This window comes from Eptesicus fuscus, chromosome 14, assembly GCF_027574615.1.
Source record: "Eptesicus fuscus isolate TK198812 chromosome 14, DD_ASM_mEF_20220401, whole genome shotgun sequence".
Lineage (NCBI taxonomy): Eukaryota > Metazoa > Chordata > Mammalia > Chiroptera > Vespertilionidae > Eptesicus > Eptesicus fuscus.
In genome coordinates, this window is record NC_072486.1 from 61145827 (window position 1) to 61162542 (window position 16716).

At 41.4% G+C, this 16716-nt stretch overlaps 1 protein-coding gene across 1 annotated transcript; it reads right to left on the reverse strand.

Annotated features, from left to right (window-relative positions):
* Positions 1 to 215: 215 nt before the first annotated feature.
* LOC103294129 (transcription factor BTF3-like) lies at positions 216 to 1039 on the reverse strand. Its single transcript, XM_054726546.1, has one exon. The coding sequence runs from the start codon at positions 944 to 946 to the stop codon at positions 461 to 463; it is 486 nt and encodes a 161-aa protein (XP_054582521.1). The 5' UTR covers positions 947 to 1039; the 3' UTR covers positions 216 to 460.
* Between the last annotated feature and the right edge of the window lie 15677 nt (positions 1040 to 16716).

The following is a 16716-nucleotide window of genomic DNA, read 5'->3' on the forward strand; positions in this document are numbered from 1 at the left end:
GAGGAAGGAAGAGGGAGAGAGAGATTCCTGTATGCCCCACACTGGGGATAGAGCCTGCAGCCCAGGCATGTGTCTTCACCGGGAATTGAGCAGCGACCTCCTGGTTGATAGGTCTACACTCAACCACTGAGCCACACTGGCTGGGCGGGAGCTATTTTTAAAATAAATCAAATATTTATAAATAAATAATGAGAAAAGTAAAAAGCTGAAAAAGATTTTTTTTTATTAACCTGCTTCAAACTTTATTCCCAAGCTTCTTCAGCTTAATTAGCTGCAAAGAATGATTTATGTATAAGCAAAAACTGAAAAGAGCTGCAATGTCCAGGGGCATTGGGCTAAAAAATATTAGAGATCTAGATTTTATCAGATCCATAAACAAAATTTGAAAAAGCAGTCATAATATAAAATATCAGCTCCCAGAAACTTATTCAAGTTTATCTTCTTCAGAAGTTGACTCAGTTCAGTTTGCTTCATTCTTGGAAGCCTCATCAAAATTCTCCACAAGCTCTGGAACTTCATCATCATCATCCTCTCCAGTAGCAAGTGGCGCTTTTCCATCCACAGATTGTTTGGGCAGAGCTTCAGCCAGTCTCCTTAAACTAGTCAGACTGTCTGCACCAAGCTGGTTTAAGATGCTGGGTAGCATTTCTGTCAGCTGCTTTGTCTCAGCATGGCCGGTAATGGTGAAAGTGTTCGCTGCCAGAGATACCTGAACTTTAGGGTTGTTAAAGTGGATCACTGTTCCTTGGTTTGTAAACATATTTACCTCTTCAATACCAGAGATATTGTTTACCCCTAACTTCTTTAAGGAGAACTGAAGTTTTTTATCATCTGCTGTAGCTGTTCTGTGAACCACCTTCTTTCTACGAGCAGTCCCTTTCCCACCAATGCGCACTTGTGCCTGCAGTTTGGCGAGTTTCTCTTGGTTCATAATAGTTTCTTTCATCTTGTTGGAGAGGAAACGGGGCCGCGCGGGGGACTAGGGCTGACGCTCAGGGGGTCTAGGGCAGACCAGCTGAGAATACGCGCGCACACGCGGGGACGCAAGATCTGGAAAAGATTTTTTTTATCCTTACTAATAGGTTCTATTTACTTTCTCCTCTATATCCATAATGAATCACTATTTGTCCATTTACTGGATTCCATTTGGATCCAGGAGAAAAATAATTTTTTGTTTATGAAAAGAATAGGATTATTTTGGAAATGTGATGTAGTGGAATGAGTACGGGCTTTAAAATCAGGCAGGCATGGGTTTGTCCTTTGGCCTTATTTTTCTTTGGTTTTGGCAAGCACTGTTGTAAGAACTGATATGAGCTGAATCATTAAATATTCACAAAAACCTAATGAGGCATGTTACAAACGAGGAAACCAAGGCTCTCTCGCAGAACAGTTGTGTTAGGGTGCTTATCTCATTGCTTTTTGGTTACTTGTGTGTTACCTGTTTTTCTAATACAGAGTGACCCTCTTCAGGGAAGGTCTTGTTCATGTTTTCCCAGCACCTAGTGCAGATTCAAACGTCCTCAATCCAGTTGATGAGTATTTGTGGGTTTTTTTTCTTCCATGAAAAGCCACAAGAACAATAGAAAATTAAACTGTTAGGTAAAATATCAGTGTTTTCTCTATATTTTATTTGAGTGAAAAATACATAATTAAAAAAGGGTGTGTGTTATACAGCCAGAAATTCTAGGTTCCATTCTCTGATTGGCCACTTAATTTAATTTTAATCTCAGTTACACAAGCACAGAATGCCAGTAGTCCAGGAGTTGTACAAGGCTGGTTGTAAAACTCAGCAGTCTCCCAACTCTCACCCTCCCCCTCTCCCCAGGCCCTACTCTTGGAAGTTCAACTCTAAGACCTGATTCTTATTATTTATTTCCAAATCTCTAGATAGCCTGCTGCTCTTTCCGATTTTTAATATTTCCGTCTTAGGCAATACCTTTGACTTTTCATGATAGATGAAGAGATTTATCTTTCTTATGTGCCCTTACCCTATGAAGGGCCCTCCTTCATGCTCATTATAATTAAATTTTGAATAATAATCAGTGGTTATATTAGTAAAACTATAAAAACTTTCACAGCTGAAGCATATAATACGTGGTTACTTATTCTTTCCAACACAATTATTTTTTGTTTCCCTTGGTATTAATTGCTTTTTTGGAAAAGAGTTTGCTTAGATTTTATGTATTTATCACTTATTCATTCCTAACCTATTCCCCAGATGTCTAAATATAGTTAGGATATGTGACCAGTTTAGCTCTTTTGATAAAATATTTTGTCATTTATAGAACGAAGGGTCCAGATGACATGAGGACTTAGGCTACTTGTATCTCTAAAACTTTATGGCTCCATGGAACAGACACCTGGATATTTTGTGCTGTTATGTCATTCATTAGTGGACAACATTGCCAGCTCATACACAGCCTTCCTCTCGGACCTGGTGGTCTTTTCTTAGCTTAGTTGGAGCATCTCTGCTGCCTCCCAGAGGGTCTGGGGGACTCAGGGTCTGGCTGGCTGGAAGTGAGCTGCATTTGTGTGTGATCAAGACTGCTTGTCAGCAAGAGCTCTGCCAAGTACAAATAATGAGCTAGAAATACCCCAGGTCCAGCCGGAAGATCAGAGATCCTTTGGTTAAGGAGAGTTACTTGAGTCTTTTGAGAGGTATAGAGTACTCACCTTTTATAGTGAATAATCATGGAGAAGCAGAGTGGATAAAGTTGCCAGGGGTGAAAGACTAAATGGCATATGAGATATGAGTAAACAATAATTAAAATCTTGTTTAAAGCAATAAAAAACAAAACAGAAAGATCCCTAGCAGGAGCTTCTCACAGGTTGTTGTAAGAAATAATGCTGGAGGCGTAAGTGTGAATGACCTAGTGATGCTTAGCTTTGCAGGTGTTTCGTTTACCTTTATCATAGATTAGTATGCTTGTGAATAATGTCTGAGATGTTATTTTGGGGGATGTCATTGTTACTTTATGTAAATATAGAGGAAAAACTAGAGGACAGAATGAATCTGTATAGGCATACTGGTTCCAGACAACCAAAGAAAGTGAGTATTGTAATACAGAGAGTAACATGCATTTTTTGGTTCCCCAGTGCATATAAAAGTTATGTTGATACTATACTGTGGTCTATTCAGTCTGCAATAGCATTATGTCTAAAAACAATGTACATACCTTAATTAGAAAACCATTTATTGCTAAAAGGTACTAACCATTATCCTAGCCTAAATTTATAAATTTTTTTGCTGGTAGAGGGTCTTACCTTCAATCTGTAGAAAATATGGTCCCTGCAAAGCACAATTAAGTGAAATGGGATAAAATGAGGTATGCCTGTACAACTTAATATTTGCTACAGAAGCTGTCATTCTGGACGGCTAGCACTAGGAGGCCACAGAGACCACGGTTCTAATGGACTTGGGTTTAGTCGTGCATCTTTCCTGTGGGAGTTGAAAAGGAAACCTCGGGTAGAAAGCCTGATGAAATGCAGTAAAAACTTCTTCAAATGCAAGATCACTTAAAATAATCAAAGATTAGTCATCCTATTTTTCATAATGCAGTAAAAAATGAATCTAAGATAGGCAACACTACTTCTTTCTATGTTTGTGACATTGTAAATAAGTGAAGTCTGTATAAACACCTCTTTTTAAAATTGTAATTCTGGTGTTTAGTTCTTGAATCCCTGGATCCAGGCCCTGATTGCTTCATGCCTGGAAGATTTCAGTAGATTCCCAATGGATTACACTTTTGTCTCGTTTTCCTCCAGTCGATTCTTGTTAAAAAACAATAGTTTTTCATCAGAAATAGTTTTGATCATATGTGTCCTCTGATTTTCCAGTCAAATAGTATTCAAATCCAAACCTTTTCATTCACTCATTCATCACATAGGTGTGAGTGCCTTTATGCAACAAGACAGACACTTGTAGGTGTTATATTTGCTCATGCATTTTCTCAGTATTCTCCACAGAGTCTCTATTACAGCTAGATAAATATATCTATTCATCCCTAAATTTGTACCTTTCTGCCTTCAAACATAAACCAGCCTCTTGGTCATTTCATAATTCTCTTCTTTCAGAGCTGCTGGTTATTCAAACCTGATCTCCCTCAATGACTGTGTAATCTCTCAGCCTTTGTGATACTTATACTCCGTTAGATTCATTTATTTTTAGCTTTTCTCTGTTAAAATTTAAAAATTGAAATTTGTGTATATGGTTGCTTAAGAATAAGGTGGTCTTTTTTCTTTATATTTCCTCTTAGTGCAAAATATAATATTCTGTAAAAGGGTAACACACACTTCTGGTAGCTTTCCCTGCAGCCTTTGTCCACTCTCTTCTTTTCTAGCAGAAACTCAGTTTTGTTCAAGAATCCACTCTTCTTTGTATGTCCCTGTACTTTGAGGAAGATGGGCTGGGACCCCAGACTCCACATCATCAAGGTTTCATTCTTGCCATTCGTGGGGCAGGAAGTTGGCTCTGTCAGGGGTTGGGGCTTTGCTGGTACAATGGAGGGGAAAGTGCATCAGAATCATGTGGGGGAGTTTTTTAAAATTAAAAATATACTTTCCACCCCCAGATTCTGACCTGATCCTCTATTATTCTCATATTCCTTAATGATTTGTGATTGATTTGTTTGTTTTGTGGCCCAGAAGGAGGTGAGCACCCTGGCAGCCTGCCCTGTTTGGCTCCCCTCTGTAGCCTTTCCTATTAAAGTTCGTGATGGAACCATTTGTCCTGACACCTGATCCAGGGCTGCCGTGTCAGTGCTTAGTTCCTTTCCAACTGATTCTTCTATTTTGTGTTTACTGACATGGATTTAGTGGGATTTGTTAAAGAATTGTTTTTTAAATTATTAATAACTTGTCTTTTTTTTCGGAGAAGGTTTGAGGCAATTCTACAGCAAAGATATGTAAAATGAAATAACATGTAAACAGAAAATCAGCACTAAGGGAAAGTTTACAAATATATTGATTGATTTTGATTCAGATTTGGTTCTGGTGGGGTTTTATTTATTAAAATATAATTTATATACAACATTATATTAGTTTCAGGTGTATAATATAATGAAATGATCTCCACAATAAGCTTAGTTAACATCTGTCACCATATACACAGGTATTTTTTGTGAGGAGAATTTTTAAGATACACTCTCCTAGCTAATTTCTAGTATGTAATGCAGTATTATTAACTACTAGAGGCCTGGTGCATGAATTCGTGCACGGGTAGGGTCCCTCAGCCTGTACGATCGGGGTGTCTCGCCCAGTCCTGATCAGGGCCCGGCCAGCAGGGAGGGGCCTCTGGAGGTTCTGATTGGGGCTGGCCAGCCAGGGGGATGGGCCACAGGAGGTTGGCTGGCCGCCTGGGGTCGGGGGGAAGGAGCTGTGAGAGGTTGGCTGTGGGAGCATTGAGTGTCTGCCCCCAGTGCACATCATAGCGCCTGGTCAACTGGTCGTTCCAGTCATACAGTTGTAAGGGTCACTTAGGCTTTTATACATACAAACTAGTGGCCCGGTACACAAAATCCGTGCATGGGCAGGTGTCCCTCAGCCCAGCCTGCACCCTCTCCAATCTGGGACCCCTCGGGGGATGTCTGACTGCTGGTCATCTCTCTAGCAATCCGGGACTGCTGGCTCCTAACCGCTCACCTGCCTACCTGCCTAATAATCACCCCTAACCACTCTGCCTGCCGGCCTGATCGCCCCCAAATGCTGCCCCCCGCCAGCCTGCTCGCCCCCAACTGCCCCCCCTGCTGGTCTGATTGCCCCCAACTGCCTCCCCCCTGCCAGCCTGATCGCCCCTAACAGCTTCTGCCTCGGCCCTGCCACCCTGGCTTTGTCTGGAAGGACGTCCGGAAGGTCTCCCAGTCTAAGTAGCATATTACCCTTTTATTAGTATAGAAGATAATCACCACACTGTATATTATATCCCCATAACTTCCTCATTTTATAATTGGAAATTTGTACATTTTGACCTCATTTACCCATTTAGTCCACCCTCCCACTCTCTCCATTAGCTCTCAGAGTTCTTTTTTTTTTTAGTTTTTGTCTTGCTTTTTTAAGTTGCTAATTTAAGTGGTAGCTTTTTCTATTAAAATTATTAAGAGTGTTTTTGGCTTTTAGGTATTATACTATTCTCTGCATGTTAACCTTATAAATATCAACATTGATGACCTTATTTTTATTAGTTTTAATAGCTTTCCTTCATCATTCTCTATAGAAATAAAGTATTTTCTACACTTGTCATTTAAAGATAAGGACAATTTTGTCACTTCATTAAAATTTTTATATCTCAGTTCCTTTCTTTTAGTACATTACTAGGATCTCTACCTTATTGAATAAAAGTGATGATTGTAGTCACCTTGGTCTCATTTCCTGGTTTTTAAAGGAAATCCTTTTATTATTTAGTCATTAAGTATGATTTTATTTTAGGATTTTGTTAAAGAAGTTCTTTTCTATTCTTGATATGCTAGAATTACTTTTCAAAATCACGAGTGGTGGTTAAAGAATTAACGAAACCATTTCTCATTCTCTAAGGACAAATCTGACCTTGGATGAACTTCTTACTCATTTCCTCTAAATCCTAATAAAAGTGGAAAGTCAACCATGTTACTAGGCAACATTGCATATGTAAAAGGGATCTTTATTTGGTAGATGTACCAGCACTGGGAGGAACTACATATGAACCCACATTCTTGGTCAGAAGCAATAGCTTTGAGCACCCCTGGGAGCACATTTCAGAGATGGGTGTAAACTTTGTGGGGACCCTGGAAGCTGTGGCTTGGGCCAGTGAGGTGTATTGGGTTCTGTTTGGGACAAAAGGCTTCTGAGCTAGCTTGACTCTGCACTCACCCTGTGATTCTCATTTCCTTGCACCTGAGCTCTCATTTAAATGCCAAAGAGAACTTTCTGGACTCCTGGAACGAAAGAAACACTTGAGACTGCCCTGCTGGGATGCTGTGTTTTCTTATGCTTTCTGAGTAGATGGCTGCTGTGTGTGGCCCTTGGTAATTAACTAGCTCAGAATGTGTAGTGAGAAGTCCCATGTGGGCATTGCACCATGCATTAATTCAAAATGCAGAAATAAAGTGTTTACTGGGGCTGATCAAAGTTTATAACTCACTTATAACCTTTAATTTCTAATTTTTATTTATTGGAAAACTCATTTTCATTAACTATAATCCTATCTTAATAAAAGAGTAATATACAAATTGACCATCACTCCAAGACACAAGATGGCCACCCCCATGTGCTCAAAGATGGCTGCCCCCATGTGGACACAAGATGGCCACCACAAATATGGCCTGCAGGGGAGGGCAGTTGTGGGCAGTTAGGGGTGACTAGGCCAGCAGAAGAGGGCAGTTGGGGGGGGGACCAAGTCTACAGGGGAGGGCAGTTTGGGGGGACCAGGACAGCAGGGAGGGCAGTTGGGGAGGACCAGACCTACAGGGGAGGACAGTTTGGGGGGACCCAGGCCTGCAGCGGAGGGCAGTTGGGGGGGATCAGGCCTGCAGGGGAGGGCAGTTGGGGGAGACCAGGCCTGCAGGGGAGGGCAGTTGGGGGGACCAGGCCTGCAGAGGAGGACAGTTGGGGGTGACCCAGGCCTGCAGGGGAGGACAGTTAGGGGAGAACCAGGCCTGCAGGGGAGGACAGTTGGGGGCGACCAGGCCTGCAGGGGAGGACAGTTAGGGGCAATTGGGCCAGCTGGGTAGCAGTTAGGCATCGATCAGGCTGGCAGGGGAGTGGTTAGGGGGTAATTAGGCTGGCAGGCAGAAGCTGTTAGGGGCAATCAGGCAGAGGCAGGCAAGTGGTTGGGAGCCAGCAGTCCTGGATTGTGAAGGGATGTCCAACTGCCCGTTTAGGCGGGCCTAAATGGGTGATCAGACATCCCTCAAGGGGTCCCAGATTGGAGAGAGTGCAGGCTGGGCTGAGGGACATCCCCCCTCCATGCACGAATTTCGTGCACTGGGCCTCTAGTTAATAATGTAAGTTAAAAATTATAAAAATAAATATATACAATATACCTTTCTTTTTTGTTAGAGTTCGTATGTTTGCCAACCCCAAAATATGTTTGCTACTAAAAATTGTTTGACAGCTAATGTTTTAGACCTGTGTGGCCCAATGGGTAGATATTTGCTCTCCTAATATAGCTATTAAAATTAAAATGAAATGTGGTTAAAAATTCAATTTCTTGATTGTACTAGCCTCATTTCAAGTGCTCAATAGCCACAGGCGACTAGTGGCTACCATATTGGACAGGATAGATGTAGAACATTTTCATCATTGCAGAAAGTTCTGTTGGACACTTTCTAGGTTTTATTGTTTATTCATCTAGATTACCAGAGAGCTTTATATTTTTACTGTATATGTTACATACTATAAGAAACTGCTGGATGAATCAATTAGGATCTCTCTCAGGGACAGTATTGAAGACCCCAGTGTATTATTTACAAAATAATTTGCTAGGGAAATATTTCTCAGATTTGCATACTAGAACAAATTCTGTTTCTCCTGAGATATACTAATCCATCATGGCTTGTGTGAATTTTGTAATTGTTTTTCTCTTTTTGTTTTATCAAATAGATAGTGTAGGGCCACCTTTATGGCAAAGTTAAGAAACCTCTGGCTTACATAATTGCATGCTTATTTTTTCTTTCTCTGAATTTTTATATTTATAAAATAGGATTTTACTGTAATGTCTTAATTTTTATAGGCTGTCTCAAATGCTTTGTTGAAAGGAGGCAAAGTATCTATAATAATAAAAACATAATATGCCAATTAGACCGGACAGCCGAACGACCTTCCGGATGTCCTTCTGGACGAAGCCACGATGGCGGGGGCCAAGGCAGAGGTCATCAGTTAGGGGCGATCAGGCAGGCAGGCAGAGTGGTTAGGGGTGAGTAGGCAGGCAGGCAGGTGATCAGTTAGGAGCCAGAGGTCCCGGATTGCGAGAGGGATGTCTGACTGCTGGTTTAGGCTCGGTGGGATTGGGCCTAAACCAGTAGTCAGACGTCCCCCGAGGGGTCCCAGATTGTGAGAGGGTGAGGCCAGGCTGAGGGACCCCCTCCCTCCCGTGCACGAATTTCGTGCATCAGGTCTCTAGTGTAGTAATAAATAAATAGCTTCAAGATTTTGATGGATACTTTTGTTACTTATTACCTTAGTCACTTATTAGGATCCACTTACTGCTGAACATCCGTCCTGAGAAAGGGTGAAGGAGCTAAAAACAGTTCTTGGCTGATTAGAATTACAAGCCCCACACATGGAATCTTACTGCTTTCCAAGTGAAGTGACTCACTGTTCACCTGTCATGTTCAGTTTTACTCAGTTTTCTAAAATGTTTTGGATTTTCAAAATAATGTTTGAAGAACTCTCTTACTTAAAGTAGTTTGTAAAGTTTTCAGGCATTTTTGTATTGGGAGGGAAATTCAACTAAGAGAATATTTGAGTATTTGAGCTGGTGAACCAGGTCTTTAAATAAATCAAATAAATCGGGGAGAATGTTGTTTTGTTTCTCTATGGAAACATATCTTTTGGGTAGCAGGAAATTTAATTCTGGGCATTTATATCTGTTCTCAGTATAAAAACCCACAGTGCTTTTCTCTTTTTTTCCCATTCTATTCTGGAACTTAGAAGCAGGTCAACATGATACATGTCTTTTACATTTTTATAGCTTTTCTTGGTTCTGAAAACAGTTAAAGCAACTTACATATATCAGGCCAAAAGGTAAAGTAATTTTATAAAAGAATAAAACCAACCTCATCTAAAAGAAGCTGAAAGATTAAGTACTCCCATTTGTCAGTGCTCAGTAGGTTTGGGTCATACTTTTTATTTGACTTTTTCTGCTTGCTCAAGTGAGAGAAAAAAAGCACAGAATTATATCGTTTTCATGTACTGACAACCGGAAGCATATAAACATCTGCAGAAACCAAACATTTCCTGGAACTAAACTTGAGCAGAAATTTATCACGTGAATCTTTGTTTAAAGAACCCAGTGAAAAATATCTTCAACCACAGTTATGTAAAAGACCCAGGAGTGCCGTTCACGTGGATGCGGTTCTCCAGAGGCAGAGTCGAGGAGTCTGCAGAACGTGCTTGAGGTGCGTGTGCTGGCTGCAGGGGGCCGGGCGCAGGGCCGGCTCGGAGGGCTCAGGGCCACGCATCCCGCAGCCTCTGCTGGTTTGAAGCCATACTCGGGAAAGGAGCTTAGAAAATCACAATTGTCCATAGGACCTATTGATTGTTTTTTCTCTGAAATAGTAGGTATTGAGATTTTTTTTTATTCATCTCACGGCAAACACCTGCAGTTGGAGATATTTTATTTTGGAGATTAATGTAAAGCTTTTAAGCTTCGAAGGAAGCAAGCCACCTTTTTCATGGAATTTTAAGGGTTGGGCTTCTAGTTTTGCCCATTCAGAAGTCTAGTTCACTTCAGAGTGAAGAAAATGGAATCTATTTTTTTAAGGAGCTTGTGCTTAATTTCAGTTTCCATAACAGGAAGTAATGTAAGACTTCACAACTTCAGGTGACAGGGAAGAAACAACTTTCGCCTAAAATATTTGAGGGACAGATACAGCAAACTATCATCTTTTGAAAACCTGAACTGAAAAACTTGAGTTTGGTCATCATAGTGCAGTTTCTTTGAAGAATGTTTGTATCCCTTGAGCCTACGGGGCTGAGTTAACTGAAACACTTTAAAACACTAGCCTGTCTATAGGTTTAAGACAGATCTTTCCATGTTTACTATATACAACAGTTCTGTTATAGGTGTTAAGTATTAGTTCCTTATTCTGGTAAAAACTGACCAAGTTTTGCTTCTTAAGACTGAGTCACACCAAGCCAACATGTAAAAGGGTGAACTGGTGGGTTTTAGGAGGGTGTCTTAGGAGGTTTAGAAGTCTGGTGCTGTATATCTACCATACAAAGCTATTACAGGATTACATATGATAATATGGACAAAATACGTGGCACATAGTAGGTACTCAATGTTGCTTTTACATTCTCTCATGTCATTGATGATGGCCATAGACACAGTTCTAGAATTCTTATTCTAGGTCATACACATTTAGGCATGTTGGGATTGATCCTGATTCTAGTAGAGTTCTTTTATATTAACACTTAAGAGCACTAATAGCATGTGTTGAAAGTGTAGTTTCTATTCAGTAAATTATAGGCTGATAATAACTCAGGAAACAATGCAAATGGTTTGGAATTTCTTGGTGAAACGAGACAAGATTTCAAGAGTTCAAGAGTCGAATAATTGTATCAGAATTCAACTTTTCTCCAGCTTTATCTGTTCAGCACATAAAGATATGTTGCACTGATAAAGTACTCCTATGTGGAATCCACTGAGAACCAGGTGGAGCCCTGGAGTCGGAGGATTAGAAGTGTGCCGACTGCTGCAGCCAGTCAGAGTCATGGAAGACAGGCTTACTCATGAAAAGGACCTTGAAATCATTGGCTATAGGCTGAGCAATGCCTTTGGGAGCATGAAGGCAATTATGATATACCTGAGAAGTTTAAAGAAGAACTTTGTGAAAAGAGAGCAGCCACAACTAGGCTCTCGGTCACTGTTCTTCCTACCACCCAGTTTAAGCCTGTGCATGGCTACAAGGTCTCCCTACAGGCCGTGCAGCGAACAATATAATGCTGAGAGCTCAAGAGGGACTATGTGAGGACAGCACTAATGAATAAACGTACATCTCCCCAAAGGAGGAAGTGATCAAGTGGTTGCAGTGTAATTTGAGGGAGTTGGTATTGATAATTGAGACCCAGATGTCATATTTAAAAATATTCTACTTAACTCTTAAAGTTAGCAACATTTGTGTAATATAGGAAAACTAAAATGTCAATGGGAAATGTTATGAATGATAAAATTATATGAAGACTGCAAATTACTGTACAAAATTTGATTCTAACTGTATGGCCCATGCTCTTCAAGAGCGTGCTGTTAAGAGCAGTGGTGCCTGGAGATTTAGTTAAATTACCTACACACTATATTTTCAACCATTTGTTCAATTCATTAAATATGTATCGGAGACCTGTTACCCCCAGGCATTTTCTTGCCCTTGGAGGAATACGAAACAATAATTTCTTTCCTTATGAAGCTTATATAGAGGGAAGATAGGAAAAGGTGGTGGAGGTACCAAGTGGGGTGATACGAATGAATGAATGACTGAATGAATATAAACAAAAGTCAGGGGAAATGGATAGAAAGTGTAATGGTGGTGATGAGCTGTTACATGAAATAGCGTGGCCACACGACCCCTGACTGTTTGGCACTTGAGTCAAGGCCTGAAGTCAGTGGGGAGCATGCCATGCAGGTGAAGAGAGAACAGTAAGTGCAAAGCCCCTGGCAGGAGTGTGTTTACAGTCCTGGAGGAGCATCCGAGAGAGCAGTGGGGTAAGAGTGGGGGTCAGCAAGGGAAAGAATGGTAGCTGATGAAGGAGAGATGTTACCTGGTGATGCTCTTTACTCTGAATGAGAAGGAAACAATTGGTGGGTCTTGAGCAGAGGAGGGGCACTGTTGTCATTTTATTACTATGACTCTGGCCTTTTGTTTTGAGAACAGTGTGCAGTGAGGCAAGGGAAGAAGCAGCTGGCAGGCTATTCAACCATCCATATGGAGTGATGGAGGCTCAGATGGCAGTATGGCCGAGTAGGGAGAAGAAGTTAGAATTTAGATATGTATGTATTTTAAGGTAGAGCCAACAAGATTTGCTGATGGATTGGAGTTGGGGTGTGAGGAAAAGAGAAAAGTCAGGGAGGACTTGGAGGATTGAATTATCATTTAAAGAGATGGGAATCCTAGAGGAGTATCAGTCTTGGAAAACATCTTAGAGAGGAGTTTGGCCTGGGGCACGTGAAGTGTGAAATGTCTATTACACATTTAAGGACTATGTCAAGTAAGCAGCTGAAAATATGAGCCTTGAGTTCAGGGGAGCTCTTATCATTGGTATTTTAAGTGATAAGACCCCTGAGATGGCCCCAGGGGAGGGAGTATAGATAAAAAATAAGTTTTAGAACTGAGACCTTGGGCCACTCTAGCATTAAGAGGGTGGGATAATGAGAAACCTAAGAAGAAATGGCCCGTGAAGTAGTGGCAGAGTCAGAAGAGTGTGATGTCCTGGAAACCAAAGAACGTTTTAAAAAAGGGTTGTAATCAGCTCTGTCAGATACCACTGACAAGTCTAGGATGATGAAAACTGATCATTACATGTAGTAAAAATTGTCTCTGATGCTTTTTACCCAAATGGCTTTGAATGAATTACCTGCCTCATAGGGTGGTTGTGGTGAACTGTTTAAAAAGCGTCTGCCTCACTCCATCGGTTGTATAGTTCAGGGTGGATGTCATTGGTGACTTTAACAAGAGTAGTTTTCAGGGGATCCATGGGCACAAAAGCCTGATGGGAATGGTGGATTTGAGTGAGAAGGGGAAGAAAGAATGGGAGACGGCAGGTAGAAAAATGGGATGTTTATCCATGGGAATGTGGGGTCAAGAGAAAGGTTTTTTTCTCTCTGTGGTTGGGAGAAAGTACACACTGTTTATATGCTGATGAGAACCATCCTGTATAGAGGATAAATTGATGATGTATTTGGATAAGGATTGTGAGGTGTTTGGGTCGTAGACCCAAGTTGACTGAAATAACGAGATTTGTCCTTTGTTTCCCACCCTCTCCTTCTCAGTCTTTCACTCATTTGTTTACCGAATAGTTACGTATTAATGGCTCACAAGGTGCCAAGGACTGAAGTAAGTTCTGGGTAGAGGATGATGATTAAGGGATGAATTAAATAGGAATGATCTCTACACTCTCTTGAAGCTTTTAAATACATTTTTATTGATTTTGGAGAGTAAGTGAGAGGGAGGGAGAGAGAGATAGAAACATCAATGATGAGAGAGAATCATTGGTCGACTGCCTCCTGTGCACCCCACACTGGGGATCGAGCCCGCAACCTGGGCATGTGCCCTTGACCGGAATTGAACCGTGACCTCCTGGTTCAAAGGTTGATGCTCAACCACTGAGCCACACCAGCCAGGCTCTCACGAAGCTTTTATTGTCTGGTGGGGTTAGGCTTTCTAAAAATACCAATAAGTAAATATAGACTGTGATGAAAGCTTAGCAGGAAAAGTACAGAGTATTTTTGAGAGAAAGAATACCATGGTGTGATTTAGACTGGCAGCATTAGGAGACCCAGCTATAAATGGTGGCCATGATTGAGAGGAGGAAGGGTGTTCCACGCAGAGGGAACAGAAGATGCAGAAGCTCTGGGGCAGGGGACAACTGGTGCTTTGAGGATTTTAGAAGGTGGCCAGTGTGGCCTAAGAGGTAGGCAGGAACCAGGTCTAGCAGAGCTTTCTTGGCCATGGAGATTTTAGATTATATCCTAGGAGCAATGGGAAGCCATTGAAACGTTTTAATGTAGGAAATGACATGATTCAATTTGCATCGGGGAAAAAAAACAGCTGCTGTGTCATGGTCAATGGATCAGTGGGGGCAACAGTGGAGAAAAAAGAATACCAACTTAGGCAAAATGATAGTATCTGTGGAAATATGTAGACTGAAATAGTTTTTCTATGAAAAAAATAGAATTGAGAATATCCTCCTTTTAGCATAATTTGCTTTGAGTTTACCAGGTTTCTCAGCAGCTGTGAAAAGAGTATTTTCTTGTTAAAAATAATACCAATACAGAAGAGTCAGATGAAGGTATCAGTGATTTCAGATTATTTAACAAAAAGATGAAAATATTTTTTACCAAAAATTGTGATAATTTTGTGAAAAAATATAAGACCATATCAATCTTTTTGTCCAGAAAAACTACTAGTGACACAATATTAGAGATAGAATCTAATAAGAACAGAAGAGTACATGAATAAGTACCAAGAATAATCTGTTTATATAATATACAGAAACCTTAAAATTTTTGCATTGATGTAGTGAATGTACCTTATTTTCATTTTTTAAAATAAAGTAAATGTAATAACAGTTTATTGGTTAAATATTTCAAAAGTTCCCTTTTCCACTTTCAAAAGTATCTTAGTTTGCATGATAAATTATATGGTTAGAGACCGAGGATCTCTGTCAGTTGAGGGTCAGACTGGTAAAAAAAAGTGGTCAAGTTTTAGAACTGGATGCATAATTTATTGTGCTGATTTAGGCTTTTTCCCAATGAGCTTTCTTAAAGCAGAAGGGCAGTTTTAATACCAAGTATTGCTATCTCAGGTCACCCACAACTTCAGGGCCATGAATTAACTTGTTGTGAGTCTTCACTTTAGAAAGAAAGAGAGAGAGAGAGAAAGAGAAAGAAAAGGAGAAACAGAAGTTATTCTCTGTCTAGACAATCTATTCGGGAACATTCTGTCTTGGTTGTAATACCAGTTTTCTTTCTCACACAGGCATTTATTAATGTTTTTCAGAGTCGGAAGAGGCAGGCTATTTTACCATCTGGAGTTTTTGGGCCTGGCTGACATAAGCCTAACCTGCCAGTTTACGGGAGATGATAGACAACACCCGGAACAGCTGAGTAAGTAGATACTGCTTTACAGCTTAAAAAAAAAAGTAAAATTTTTATAACTTTAAAAGTTTAAAATATTATGCATTTTAATTGGGTTCTTTAAATTTTGTTGTTGAATAATGATGGCAAGTATTATAATTCCAATAAGTAAATATTTCTATGTAATGGGATTCTGGAAGAAATCCCCTAATGATTAAAAAAATTAATGAAAACATTTCCATACATAATACTTCAGCTATCAAGAGACATAGTGAGAATTTAAATGAAAATTAAAAGCATTCTCCTTAGTGCTTTATTTTACTTTCCTATCTAATAAAAGGACAATATGCAAATTAACCATCACTCCATCACAAAAGATGGCGGCGCCCAGTCCTCTCAGCCCTGCCAGAGTCCCCCAGTCCCCAGGGGGGCAGCTGTTGAGAGCAGGCAGCGTGAGCGGCCTGGCAGAATAATACTTGCTTCATCGCCGTGGCAGGAGGGCCTCCCGGCCAGGCCGGTGCGGACGGGAGGAGCAGCCCTGCAGGGCACCTGGCAGGCCTCATAGCCCTTGGAGGGTCAAGGATGGGATGAATCATGGAGCCCCAAGTGCAGCTGCCAGTGCTGCCACACGATTGCCTTGCCAGTGCGTTCGGAGAATGGGGTCTACGGCACAGCCCTCCTCTGAGTCTCATGCTGTTAAAGAGGCTGGAGGTCCAGGTGACGCAGTTCAGAAACCACGCACGCAGGGGAAAGCCCGTACTGCCCGCTGCCTCACGGTCGCCTTTTGGGGAGGACCCTACCTTTTACAGTCGCCCAGCTTCTCTTCCCACCTGTGAGGGTCACATGCTCACCTGCCAGGAATGGGAGCTCTCGGGAGCACCCAGCGTATAGAGGGCCTCTCGCTCCTGCTTTCCCCTGCTGCTGTGTGCCCATGGGAGAGGCCAGCCTCTTGGGCGGCTCTGCCTGCCCATACTGAGTGATTAACAAGACATCAGCCTGGGGTCCTGCACAGCCTGTGGCTATGGCCCCCTGTGAACGACCAGCATGCCTAACATACTGGCAAAGAATGCTGGGAGGTCAGGGGTCAAAAGGACCCACATGAAACAGTTTTGGTGAAGGAGCCAGCCTCCTGTCAGCAGGTGGCCTGACAGAGCTGGGACGTGTCCTGGAAATGTACTGCGATAGGCTTGGGAAGTTACAGTCTAGAGCCAGTCTCCTGCCAGTCATTGCTC

Bases quoted from the DNA above. Each gene is read 5' to 3' on its own strand.
- LOC103294129 (XM_054726546.1), bottom strand. From the start codon at position 946: ATGAAAGAAACTATTATGAACCAAGAGAAACTCGCCAAACTGCAGGCA.